This window comes from Cyanistes caeruleus, chromosome 23 (genome assembly GCF_971803275.1).
Source record: "Cyanistes caeruleus chromosome 23, bCyaCae1.hap1.1, whole genome shotgun sequence".
Classification (NCBI taxonomy): domain Eukaryota; kingdom Metazoa; phylum Chordata; class Aves; order Passeriformes; family Paridae; genus Cyanistes; species Cyanistes caeruleus.
In genome coordinates, this window is record NC_141723.1 from 6217686 (window position 1) to 6230967 (window position 13282).

Below are 13282 nucleotides of genomic sequence, written 5' to 3' on the forward strand. Positions count from 1 at the left end.
ATGCCATTAGTGCCCACTAAGCTGATGGTTGGCTGCCTGTGAGGTGAAGACCTTTCTCTTTCAGGATTTGTTATTTGCTCCTGGTGAAGGATTTAACTCTGTTTGTAGAGCTGCCCACCATAACCAAATTTTGCAGCCCCTGTAGTGTTTTCTGGAAAAATCAGAATTCTCATTCTTTTTCCCTTTGCACTCTGTCCTTGCTGACACTGCCCAGAGCTCAGGGCACAAGGGAGATCTGGAGTCACCACCCCTGGAGGTGTCCAGGGAAAGACTGGGCATGGTACTCAGTGCTCTGGGCCGGTGACAAGGTGGGGATCGGTCACAGCTTGGACTTGTTGACCCTGGAGGTCTTTTCTAACCTCAGTGACTCCATTTGCAGTGCCTGTGTACCAGTTACCCATTACAGGATTGTCCATGACTTGGCCAGACTCAGCAAGTTACTGAAATGCCATTTGTTCAGGACAGTCAGAGTGAATCACATTCCTCTCATTTGTTCTCTTTGTTCTTGCAGATTTTGGGTTCAGCAACATCTTCACCCCTGGCCAGCTCCTTAAAACCTGGTGTGGGAGTCCTCCCTACGCTGCTCCAGAGCTCTTTGAAGGCAAGGAGTACGATGGGCCAAAGGTTGATATTTGGGTATGTGATGAGCCTCTTTCTCTCTGACTTTGATGTGATTTTTGCTCTGTTTGTTTGGCTTTGCTTCCTGAGTGCTCAGTACATGTCTTGGAGAAAAGCCCTGACACAGCAAAAAGCGTTTTCCAAAGAAACGCTTCCAGAACTGCATTCTGGCTACTACGTCCTGTATTTTCCCTCTGGGGAGGTGCCAGAGGCATGCATTAGCCAGAGATGGATTTGAATTCCGGTTGGCATTGCTGACTGGGTTTGTTTTGGGCGCAGAGCCTCGGCGTGGTGCTGTACGTGCTGGTGTGCGGGGCCCTGCCCTTCGACGGGAGCACCCTGCAGAACCTGCGCGCGCGGGTGCTCAGCGGCAAATTCCGCATCCCCTTCTTCATGTCCACAGGTAAGGGGGCAGGCACCTGGGGACGCAGGGCTTTTCACTGCACCTCCTTCAGTTTTAGCTTTTTACAGCCTTGTGGGGCACTAATTCCCAGCAGCAGCCCCGTCAGAGATGAGTGTTTGTGTCCTGCTGCTGCAGAAACACTTTAATAATAAATCTTGGGTGTGAAAAGTGTGATTAATTTTCATATAAAATCAGCTTAACAAAGAGTCATATGTAGGTACTTGGTTGCCTGCTGTCAGGTTAAGGAGTAATTTTGTGTGGAGTTTCCCAGGTGAAAACTTCCTTGTTTGCTGTCTCATCTGGGGAGGAGGTTCTCTCCATGCAGAAAATTCTGCTAAAATGTGGAGCTTTCAAAGCAAACTTAGAATCCCTTAGATTGTGCTAAATGGGAGAGCCTCAGCAGTCCCTCCTGGTGACAGCACAGGTGTAATCACAGGAGAAATCACTCACAGGGAGCTGTTGAGTGGAGAACATTCTATGGGTGCTTTGCTCTCAGCCTCCAAAAGCCACTCACATGAAGATGGGGAGGAGCAGGGTGACAGGGTGGATTCCCTCCTTCCTAACACAGGGAATCAATGTCTGCAGCAGTGTGGCACACTGGGGGCCCAGCAGGTGCAAAGTGCAGAGGAGAAGCAGTGTTTCTGTATTTTTGTGAGGTGACTTCCCAGAGGGGAGCCTGGAAAGGGAACGCTGCAGCAGCCGTGTCCCTCCCCACGGGTGACCCAGCCTCTCTTCCCTGGCAGAGTGTGAACACCTGATCCGCCACATGCTGGTGCTGGACCCGAGCAAGAGGCTCTCCATGGAGCAGATCTGCAAACACAAGTGGATGAAGCTGGGGGAGGCTGATGCAGAGTTTGACAGGGTGAGCAGCAGCGAGCAGGGTCTGCTCAGTGACTCGAACGGGCTCTGGGCACGTGGTGCTGCAGTGTTGGTTCTGCTCTTTGGGAACACTCATTCCCATGCGTGGCCTTTCCCTTTTCTGCGTCTCCTGGCCTTGCTTTCCACATCACTCCTTATCTAAGTACATTTTTGTATCTTCCCCCGTGGCACTGGGAGCTGGATTTCCGATGGGTTGCCATCAGACCTCGTTCCAGCCGCAGCCAGAGCCCGGTGCTTGGGCTCTTGGGAGCGCTGTGACTCATCAGTGCGCCTTTGGGAATGTCAGCCCTGACTGTGTGCCTGTGTCCTCACAGCTGATAGCAGAGTGTCAGCACCTGAAGACCGAGAGGCAGCTGGAGCCGCTCAACGAGGACGTGCTGCTGGCCATGGCAGACATGGGGCTGGACAAGGAGCGCACGGTGCAGGTGAGGCCTGGCGTGTCCTGCCTGCCCCTCTTGCTGATCAGTGCCTGTGTTTGGTGGCAGCTGAGCAGCCTCAGCACAGTATAAATTGTATTTCATCCCTGCACAAGAAGGAGTGACCGCTCTTGCTTTGCCTTGCAGTCGCTGCGAGCCGACGCGTACGATCACTACAGCGCGATCTACAGCCTGCTCTGCGACCGCCTCAAGAGGCACAAGAACCTGCGCATCGCCCCCTCGCCCAGCATCCCACGCACCGTGACCTTCCCCACCTCGGCCAACATCCAGGTGCATCCCCTTTGCCAGTGTTCTTCCAGCCCTGCAGGGCCAGCCAGGCCCTTACCTGCTAAACTCAGGTTTAAACTCAGCCTTGCTGGCGGGTGTCCACACCCTGCTGGAGTGTCAGAATGTTCCTCGCCTGAGAACTGGCTGTGTGCTTAGGGTGCCCTACTCCGGAGGTTAGGAACAGTGTGTGCATTGGCTGAACATCCTTCAGACAGTCCCCTGCTCACTTAGAGGGGAAGGAACTGAGGGAGTTGTTGGGAGCTGGAGTTCCCAGCCCAGGGCTGCTGTGTGATGCTTCTTTCCCACCTTGTGCTGCTGTTGGAGCAACGAGCACTTGCTTTGGGAGAGGCCAGGTCATAAGGAAAGCAGAAGAGATGCTGACCCTGCCTGAACAGAAGGAAGGGGGGGTAAACAGGCAACCTCTTGAGAATAAACAGCTTTTCACTGGTTCCAGGTGCTTAGGGCTGGTGTTAATCCAGCAGTGTTTGTAAAGCAATGCTGTGTTTGTGTCTTCTGATCCTGGTCTCTCCACTCAGCAGACAGAACAGACAGGCAACACCATGAACATCAACGTGCCCCAAGTCCAGCTCATCAACCCTGAGAACCAAATTGTGGAGGTGAGGCACACCCCTGACACCCCTGCAAGCTCTTTTTCTGGCTCACATTGAAGCCTTTCCTTTGATCCTGGTGTTGCATTTCAACATGTCCAACGTTTGTCCTGCCCAGACCGATGGAACGATGAACTTGGACAGTGATGAAGGGGAGGAACCATCACCTGAGGCTCTGGTCCGCTACCTCTCCATGAGGAGGCACACAGTGGGAGTAGCTGACCCACGGTGAGTGCTGCCCTCTAACCTGGACATTCACTCCCAGCTTGTGACTTTGGTCCTTCTGGGTGTTCCTTTAAAGGTCCCAGTCCCCCTGCACAGCTTGGTCAGTATTTTAGATGGGGATCAGGTACTTTCCTCCTGCTCCTCCTGGAGTTCTGGGTAAGTTGTGCTTTTGGTCAAGGCAAGTGTCTCACTTGAGCTGCACTGCTGTCATGTCCAAGGTGAAGTGTTTGTGATAAATGCCATTGAGGTTAATGCCAAGAGCTAATTCTGGCACATCTCAACGTGGAGGGAAAAAAAGGGATAAATAAAACCAAAGAATGGTTTGGCTGCTCTGTGTGACCATTTTCCAGAACAGTAAGAAGCTTTATGTGAAGGGAAGCTGGGTGTACTGGGTCTGTGAGGGGTTTCCTCACATCATGGCTAATTCCCCTCTCCAATGTGATTGTCCAGGACGGAAGTCATGGAAGACCTGCAGAAGCTCCTGCCTGGCTTCCCCCGTGTCACTCCTCAGGCTCCGTTCCTGCAGGTGACCCCGAATGTGAACTTCATGCACAATGTGCTGCCCAGGCAGAACCTGCAGCCCACGGGGCAGCTGGAGTACAAGGTACTGCCCATGACCCTGCTCTCTGTGCCCTGCCAGCTGGGAGGGTGCTTGTGCTCACACTTGCTCCCTCTTTGTCACTCCTTGGATGCCATAAGCCTCAAGAGTTACTCTCTTTATGCACGATTCCAACTGGTCGGTTCCAATCTAAAGCAGGTTTAGATCAAATATTAGGAGAATATTCTTTCCTGTGAGAGTGGTGAGGCACTGGATCAGGTTGCCCAGAAAAGCTGCAGATACCCCACTCCTGGATGTATCCAAGGCCAGGCTGGATGGAGCTCTGAGCAGCCTGGCATAGTCAAATCCCCCCATGGCACGGGGATGGAATGAGATGATCTTTAAGGTCCTTTCCAACCCAAACCATTCTGAGATTCTGTGAAAAAGCTGAAGAATGAAAGAGCAGTGCAATATGAAATTAAAAAATGGGCTGGGGAGAAACAGGACTGTGCTGCCTGGCTTTGAGCTGCAGCTTGCAGCCTGCCTGCCCCTGCCCCACATCACTGGAGATGCTGGTGACATCCCTGAAGCCCAGAGGGTTTGTGTTCTCCCTGGGGCTCTGGCTGGGGTGGTAACGCTGCTGTGTGTGTGTGTTGCAGGAGCAGTCCCTGCTGCAGCCCCCCACCCTGCAGCTGCTGAACGGGATGGGCCCGCTGGGCCGGCGGGCGTCGGACGGCGGGGCCAACATCCAGCTGCACGCACAGCAGCTGCTCAAGCGGCCCCGGGGCCCCTCGCCGCTCGTCACCATGACGCCAGTGAGTAGCAGGGGACGGCAGAGTGCTTACAAATATCCCCTCCTGCAGGCAGAGGTGGCTGTGCCCAGGTCACAGGGTGCACAGCCCTGCAGGGATCTGCCTGCTCGCTGCCAAAGGTTCCCCTGCTCCCCCTCGCAGGGCTTGCTCGCTCTCCTGGAGCTGGCAGGTGGGGTTGTGGATCCCTCTCTGGAACTGATGGTGTTTGTGCGCTTTTAAATGGTTGCTTTTGTCCTTTGCTGATCCTGTGGAGAAAACTGGAGTGTCCATCTCAGGCATTCAGGCGTGTTCTCGCTCCCTGGGTGCATCTGTATCAATGAATTCTCCAAGTAGCAGCGGCCCTGCCCAGGCAGTTGGACGGGGGAAGGAATGTTGGAAGGGGTTCCTGGCCAGGTTTCCTTGATGCTGCAGAGGAGCCAACACACACCCCTGTGGAAGCTCTTTTGGGAAGATCAGGTGTCCCCTGTGCAGAGGGGACGGTGCTGGGTGTCCTCCTGATCTGCAGCTTCTCTCTCCGCAGGCTGTCCCAGCTGTCACCCCTGTGGACGAGGAGAGCTCCGATGGGGAGCCGGATCAGGAAGCCGTGCAGAGGTAACTCCCACTCCCTTAACATTTGCCCTTCCTACCTCCATGAAGCTCACCTTGGGCTGTTCCAGAGCTGACTCAAACACAGCCACCTCATCAGGGCACCACTGCTGATTTTACAGCGAAGGCTCAACACTTCTCCTGTTCCTGTGGGTGTTGATTACTGTAGGCAGTTACTCCTCTGGCACTACTGGGTGCTTGCAAAGCTGAATTCCCCTGAAATGGGTAGCTGATGGAGCAGTAGTTTCTCCAGAAACTCTTGGAACTGCTGAATTCCTTTGCTTAGTGTGCACCAGCATGCGATCCACACTAACCTGCCAAGGGAGTGCCGAGGGATTCCCCACCCTGCTGGGTGCTGGAGGTGGGAGGATCTCCTCTGTGGCCTTGGGTGCCAGTGCAGCAGCTTTTGTATCAAGACATGCAGTAAACATCCAACTCTGATGCCTCAAACAAAGTGAGCTTGCTGGAATTACGGGTACCTCTAGCTGCTAATTTTAGCATCAGGCCTTAAAATAGTCTGCTCCAACAAGGAAAGCGTTATTAGCTCCCAGGCTGGGAACTTCTGTTCTCTGTGTCTGCTCTAAACACATTGTAGGAAGTGGGTAGAACGTGCTTGTACTTTCTCAGTCCACGAACACACTAACCATGGCCTTGCTAACATTTTCTTAGGAGCTTTTGCATAGTTTCTTCTCTGCTAACCAGCTGGGCACTACGTGTGGTGGGTGCTCCTGCTTCTTACCTCAAACTGGAAGAGCTTTCTGGATCCCCCCTTTGTACAGGTCATCACCTGGGTAAGGGAGTGGCTCCTCGGGGGCTCACAGGGGTTCACACTGGGGGTTGCTGCAGGCAGGGTGACACTGGGTGGGTGCAGATCATGCTCCAGAGCCTTGGCCAGCTGTGCTGCTCTCAGTGCTCCCAAGGAGCAGTGGGTGTGAGCAGTGACAGACTGCACTGAGACTCTTTTTGCCTGCCTCAGCCTAGAAAGTCTACTTGTAGCCTCAGTAATAGCTTCAACAGCCATTAACAGCTTTAATGTAGGGCCAGTAATGTCCTCTGACAGCACCTCAAGCTGCAGGTGGTCTTTTAACATGCAAACATGTTAAATCTCATTCCTGGCAAGGGGATGCCTGGACATCTTACCTGGGCAGATTTTCACTACTCTAAACCTGAAGGTTTCAGTTGAGCCTTTAAAGCATTAGCTCAGCTGGAAACATTTTGAAGCCCCTGTGCAGCGTTTTGAAAGGCACTGAAATGTTCAGATCCCACTGAAAACCAAGTCCCCTTGGACTCAGAGGTCACTTCGCTGCTCTCGACAGTGCTGCCCTTAGTTCTTTCTCAGCACATGTTCTTCTTCCACCAGATGGCCTTGAAAAGGCACCATCCAGGTTGAGTGTTAGCTTGCTCTCCACCCCCTTGCGTTGCGACATGTCAGCAGTCATCAGAGGAGAAGGGTAAATAGCATTAACATCAGGGACAGATGCAAATATTTAGCTTCTCAGAACACTGCCCCAAATACTCTGTTTGCAGCCACCAGTGAGCAGCTTTTGCCCTCCTTAATCTGACCTTGAAAGCAGAGCACAGTCTTCTCTCTGTTCCAGGGAACAGTCACATCTCCTTTGAGCTTTGGGAAACTTCCTTCCACCCGAAACGCTGTTAGAGCTTGTGATTGGATTGTTCCCTGGAGGGCTGAAATAAAATGATCCTAGCAAACCACAACAGTAAAGCTCTTTGGGAACCTTTCCCTGTCTGCATCAAATGATTCTTAAACAGCTAATGGCACGGGCTTTGGCGGGGCACCACGGCACTGTTAACCTGCTTCTTCTGCTTAAGTGGCTTCAGCAGCGAAGAGAGGCTGGGTTTGGGCAAGTCTGTCTCGCTTGCTGCTCTTTCTGCTTCCCAGGGCAGTTGCAGGGGAAGGAGCAAAGGTGAGGATTCGCAGGTGTCGCTGGCCGAGTGGCGCTTGGCTCTGGTTACCAGAGCAGGAAGGGTTGAGTTCAGCCCAGCGGCCTTGAGCAGGCACGGCCTGGGAGCAGTGCCAGCCCTGGCCAGGGGCTTCAGGCCCTCACTGCCGTGCCCTGGGCTCAGCTGTGCCAGGAACAGCAGGCAGGCAGCAGCTCAGCACTGCCTGGCCCTTCCTCACATCCTTGCCGGAGCAGAGGCTCCAAGTTCCCCCTCCCCGGTCCTTGGGGGGGTTTCCAGGAGACCTGCAGCTCTTGTCCAGTGCACAGCGGGCTTTTGTTTAAGGTGTTGTCTCCCAGCTCTGGTGTGAGAGGCAAGCCCAGCCTTGGTGCTGGTGGCTCCAGAGGGAGGGACCCTCTTGCCGCTCAGGTTCTGTTCTCTGCGCATCCCGGGCCATTCCCGACTTTCCTGCAGCGGAGCAGGGACTAGATGGCGCACTTGGACCGGGCTGGCACAGCCCTGCCTCAGCCCAGCCCTTCCTCATGCTCCTGGAGCAGCCTGGGGTGCCCCTCGCACCCTTTCCCTGCTGGGCCGGGGTGTCCCGGGGTCGTTCTGAGGAGTGACGGCTCCGCTCTGTGCCCAGCTGGGTTCTGTCTGCCCTGGCGCAGGGCTGGCACAGGGGCACAGCTGTTCCCAAAGGGACACACCAGCATTCCCCTTGAGGTGGAACGTGCCTTTCCTGCTGGGAAGAGCAAACAGCTCCTCTTCCCTTCCAAGGCTGGCAGTGGAGCACCAGCAGCTGAAGCTACACTTGTCCCCAGAGCGCTGGTGAGCCAGTGCTGTGACAGGCGTGGGCAGCGTGTCTGTGGCGTGTTCTGAGCGCTGCACAAGCTTCTTCCTTCCCGTTTTCTCTGGCTTATCTAACACTCCCTGTTTTCGGAGTACTCCCATCAGTCTCTTATAAAATGTGCTCCTGCTTGTTGCAGATACTTGGCAAATAGGTCAAAAAGGCACACTCTGGCCATGACCAACCCTACAGCTGAAATCCCTCCAGACTTGCAGAGGCAGCTAGGACAGCAGTCCTTCCGACCCCGGGCTTGGGCTCCACACCTGGGACCCGACCAGCACCGGTGAGTAACGGCACCGGCCGGCCGGGCAGCGTGCGCCAGGAGTCCTGCCCAGGTGGCCCTGGAATGGAGCACTGAGGACATCCCGCTGGCAGGGAGGGGTGAGGAGGAGGAGGAGGAGCAGGGACAAAGAGCAGACCCACAGAGCAGAGGGTGTCTGACTCCCTGGCTGCAGGGACCAGCAGGAATCGGCTGGCTCTTCCCTCCAGTCCCACTTGTGTGGCTGGAGGTGATTTGCTGGAATGGCTGCCGTCACAGAAATATTGGGAATAAGCTGGTTTTTTTAGAGGAAAGCTTTTCCCTCTGTAATGGTAGGCATCAAGGTAGCAGATTTGCTACACAACATTTTTGGAGGCAGATGAAGGCAAAAGATTGCACCAAGAGTCATCCACAGCAGAGCTTAAAACCCTCATTGTTCTGCACCAGAGTTGTGTGTTCTGACTGCAAAGTCTCTTTGCAAAGCTTCTCAAGGGTAATTTCATTTCTCACCTGAACCCTTGGTGGGAATGATGTGAGAAAAGGAAGCTGGATAGGGAAGGAAAACAAAATCACCATGTCTGGGAAAGAGGAAAGCTTTGGATTAGATCTAAACACACTCAGGATGTGTGGGAGGGACAGTCCTGATTGAGAGGTGTCAGTGTGACAGAGTCATTGTCACAGCAGCCAAATGGAGATGCTGATGCCACAGAGGGAGCTTAAATTCCTCTCAAGAAAAAAAAAAAAATCCTCCTAAAAATGCTTTAAAGTGCTCTGACCCCTCAGTGCTAGGAGTGAACCAGCTGCACACTGGAGTTTGCTGTCCCTGGGGAAGCAGTGGCTGCCAGGCCAGGCTGGTGCTGGTGTTCAGCCCCTCAGGCAGCTCACACTGCTGGCTTGACAAAGCCCTTTTTATTGTAGCCAGAGACCTGCTGAGCTGAGCACTGATGTAATCAGCAGGGACAGGTGAACTCTGAGCAGACTGAGACAGTGCTAGTGCCACGCTGGAGCTCCGGAAAACCGAGATAAACACCTCTGTGCCCTCAAGTTATTCCTTCAGAGGTGCCTGGGGGATGGGAAGAGCAGGAGGGGAAACATTTCTAGGGCCTCAGTTTGATAGGAAGAGCAGTGCTGCTTGCAAAACAAGCAGAATGTGCTGTGTCCTGCTTTCAGGATTGCTGCAAATCCTAAAGGTAAGCCAAGTCCCTCATGCACAGCAGGAACGGAATTTTTACAAGACTTAAACACACTTACCCTGTAAATAATGTTGGTGTCACCTCTGTCTCTTGGCTCTGGAGTCCTGAGGCTGTTGCATCATGAGCAGGGTGCTATCTGCTCGTTCCACTCTTGGTGTTGTAACGTGCTGTGAGCCTGTTCTGTGTTTTTCCTGTGAAATCATGGAAATTTCATCTGACCATGGTCTAAACAGAGTGTTCCACAGTGAGTTCATGACATACCTGGCACAGAAATTAGCAGTCACTGTGTAAATAAACCACATTATTGAATGGCAGGTGGGTTTTATTTTAGCCCTTAACCTATTTTAAGCCATTTTATGTATCTTCTTATGTAGCCCCTGGTTTTGTCACGTTAAATATCTGAAAGCAGAATTGAAGTACAGCTGTACAGGGAAGTGCAGCTGTTGTGCCTTGCCCACATGGGTTTCAAAAACCCAGCATGATTTTATCTGTAGCTTCTACTTTCCATCAATGCAGCAGGAGAACAAATGGGTCAGGATAATGGATGGGATGGCTTCAAAAGGCAGGAGTACAGCTCTTTCCTTGGAAGGAAATGAACTGTGTCCTCCTCAGGCAGAGACAGTGACAAAACAGAACCCAGCCTGCTGGAAGTGGTCCAGCATCAGTCACCTTGTGACAAGGGGAGCCTGGAACAGGCCCTCAGAGTGACCTCTGGAGCTCAGGACCACTCCAGCTGCAGCCAGGTGGGCTCTTGCTGGGTTTGGTGTCAGAGGTGCTGTAAAGAGCACATCTCCATGACCTTCTCACAGACAAAGGCTGCTGCTGGAGCCTGTGCATTAAGTGTTGCTTGCTGGGTTCTGGAGATGGAATTTGCAGAATCTTCACAAAAGAAATCCTTTACTGATGGAAGAAAATCCTCCCTGTGAGGCTGGGGAGGCTCTGGCACAGATTGTCCAGAGGAGCTGTGGCTGTCCCATCCCTGGAAGTGTCCAAGGCCAGGCTGGACAAGGCTTGGAGCAAGCTGGGATAGTGGAAGGTGTCCCTCCCAGCCCTGTGATTCTGTGATTTGCACAGAAATCAGGTCCCACTGATAGCACAGAAGCCCTGAGGGCAGGCAGAGCCCCAGCAGTTTGCTGTGGGGCACATTGTGATGAGTGTATGCCAGGTTATCTCTGCTCCTGATAACACAGGTACCACCTAATGGCAGGGCAGGAGTTCAGTGATAATGGGGAGCCCAAACTTTGGGAGAAAACAGCTTCCTGAAAAAAATCTGGTTCCCCCTGATGGCAGAGAAACATCACAGTGAAGGGAAGGTGCTTGTGGTGCCTTGGGCACAGCTTGGTTCAGATGTGCCCATTCTGATTGCCCTGTGTGGAGCATCCAGGCAGCTGGGAGGCTGCTGGAGATGGAATGTCAGTGCTGGAGTTTGTGTTTTGGCTGGTGTCACGTCACTGACCCCTTCCCCCTGTGTTCAGTTCTATTTACAAGGACTCCAACACTCTGCACCTCCCCACCGAGCGCTTCTCCCCGGTCCGGCGCTTCTCCGACGGGGCTGCCAGCATCCAGGCTTTCAAAGCCCACCTGGAGAAGATGGGCAATAACAGCAGCATCAAACAGCTTCAGCAGGTGAGAGAGGGGTGGGGGTCCTCAAAACAGCCTCCACAGGGAATTCTTACTGCCTCGGTCCTGCTGCTCCTGGAAGCAAAAGAGGAATCCTTACACGAAAGGCTGAGGGACACAGCGGGGACTTGGCAGCTGAGGGTTTGTTCCTGCCCTGTGTGACTGCAGCAAACCCTGAGTGTCCTCTGCATGTCTGAGCTGTTCACCTGCAGCTGGGCACCGGGGGGGATTCCTGCCCCCTCTCTTCTGGGCAGAACCATCACGCTGTGCCCACCCATGGGCCTGTCTCTGCAGGGCCCACCAGCACTGTCAGACTGCAGCTCCTGCTCTCCCCCATTTCCTCTGGCAGCAGTTCTGGGGCTGTTCCAGGGTCTCCCAGGAAAGGGGAGTTTGGAGTGTATTGTGGGATATTCCCTGCACAGCCAGGCACAGCTTGCCAGTGGCTGGAGCAGGATTTGGCCCCAGGACAGGCCTTTCCCCTCGCAGCACAGCACAAATGAGATGCTCTCCTCACCTTGAAGTGTCGTTTCCAGAGCCTGCTGCCTGCATTGAGGGAACACAGCGGTGCCAGCTCGGTGTCACGTGCACCCGTTGCTTTCCTGGCTTTTTGCCATGTCACTGCACACCTGATTCTGTCAGAGGGAATGGATCAGTCTTGTTTTGCCAGCTTTTCTCAGAGGGGTGGGCTGCAGAGCGGGGCATTCCTCACACAGCAGGGTGCTGTACACCATTTATGGGACGTGCTGGGCTCTTGCAGGAGTGTGAGCAGCTCCAGAAGATGTACGGTGGGCACATGGACGAGAGGACGCTGGAGAAGACGCAGCAGCAGCACATGTTGTACCAGCAGGAGCAGCACCATCAGATTCTTCATCAGCAGATTCAGGTAGTGCAGCCCCAGCCAGAGCTGCTGAAGGCTTAGCTCTGTTTTCCTGTGTTGCTGCATACACAACTCGTGAGCAGGTCCCGGGGGGATTGAGGGAGGGGAGTTTGCTGGGCTTGCTGTAGCGGGAAGGCTGAAGGATTTCAGCAGAAATGTTTGCACAGCTGCTGTGGTAGCTGTGGCAGCCAGGGCTGCAGTCAGGCACTGACACTCGGTGAATCTGGATATGTCCTGCTTCACCCAGCAGTTTCTAAATTTACTGACTGAGACATTGATTGCAAACACTTCTTGTTTTCTTGTGGTGCCTGGTTCAGGACTGTATCCGGCCTCCCCAGCCATCTCCACCCTTGCAAGCTCCATGTGAAAACCAGCCAGCTCTGCTCACTCACCAGCTCCAGAGGTAAAGAAATGGATTTAGGACAGCTCTGGGTTTTACTCTTCCTGAAGCCCAGGGATGAGCTGACACACTCAGGAGAGGCCAGGCTGAGTTGGAGGTTTATGGAGTCAGAATGACACAGCCAGTTCAGGTGAATGTGCCTGGTCCTTTGAGCTGGATTCTGTGTGAAGGACTTTAGAATCAGAGAAATCTGATTCAAAGGCACAGACCTGCTTTGAGCAGAGGATTGACAGAACTGCCTTTTGAGTGGCTTGAAGCTGCCACTTCAGCAGCCAGGCTCTCTCATGCTTCCTTAGTTGTCTCACACCTTTCCAGGCCCTTGGTGAGCTCAGCCTCCTTCCCCTCAGCATCCTGACTTGTGGGTGAGGCAGGCTGAGTTAGGGGAAGTGAGATCAGGATGTCTCAGCAAGTGCAATGAGTCAGGAGGTGAGCCTGCAGTGTCCTTGTCCCCAGGTTTCTGTGGTAGCCACCAGGTCATGCTCACTCCCTGCGTGACTCGGACAAGTGAGGTGGCTCTCAGAAGAGAAGCCAAGCTGCAGAGACCTTGGGATCCCCAGCAAGGGCTTTATGGTGTTTATTTTGAACAAGACACGCAGCGTTTGGCATCAGTTCTCACAGTTGAGACAGCATCTTGACAAGGAGCAGGCATGGTGAGAAGGTGCTTGTTTCCCCACGTAGGTTGCGGATCCAGCCATCCAGCCCGCCCCCGAACCACCCCAACAATCATCTCTTCAGGCAACCCAACAGCAGCCCACCCCCCGTGAGCAGCAGCGTGCTCCAGCCCCATGGTAAGCAGTTCTGGGAGCTGGGCAGGG

General features: G+C 53.8%; 1 protein-coding gene across 14 annotated transcripts in view; it reads left to right on the forward strand.

Annotated features, from left to right (window-relative positions):
- Nucleotides 1–13282, forward strand: part of SIK3 (SIK family kinase 3) — a 67961-nt gene that overhangs the window by 46050 nt on the left and 8629 nt on the right. For 5 of the 14 annotated variants that reach the window (XM_086861126.1, XM_086861132.1, XM_086861130.1 and 2 more), the window contains exons 5-19: nt 512–636; nt 898–1021; nt 1765–1883; nt 2215–2325; nt 2464–2607; nt 3144–3221; nt 3331–3440; nt 3888–4041; nt 4635–4790; nt 5308–5378; nt 8258–8401; nt 11046–11196; nt 11948–12073; nt 12385–12470; nt 13146–13255. In XM_086861126.1, the coding sequence (XP_086717252.1) occupies nt 512–636; nt 898–1021; nt 1765–1883; nt 2215–2325; nt 2464–2607; nt 3144–3221; nt 3331–3440; nt 3888–4041; nt 4635–4790; nt 5308–5378; nt 8258–8401; nt 11046–11196; nt 11948–12073; nt 12385–12470; nt 13146–13255 (1809 nt within the window). Of the gene's footprint in view, nt 1–511; nt 637–897; nt 1022–1764; nt 1884–2214; nt 2326–2463; nt 2608–3140; nt 3222–3330; nt 3441–3887; nt 4042–4634; nt 4791–5307; nt 5379–8257; nt 8402–11045; nt 11197–11947; nt 12074–12384; nt 12471–13145; nt 13256–13282 lie in introns of all 14 variants that reach the window. The other 9 variants (XM_086861125.1, XM_086861131.1, XM_086861129.1 and 6 more) reach the window with 3 other exon arrangements.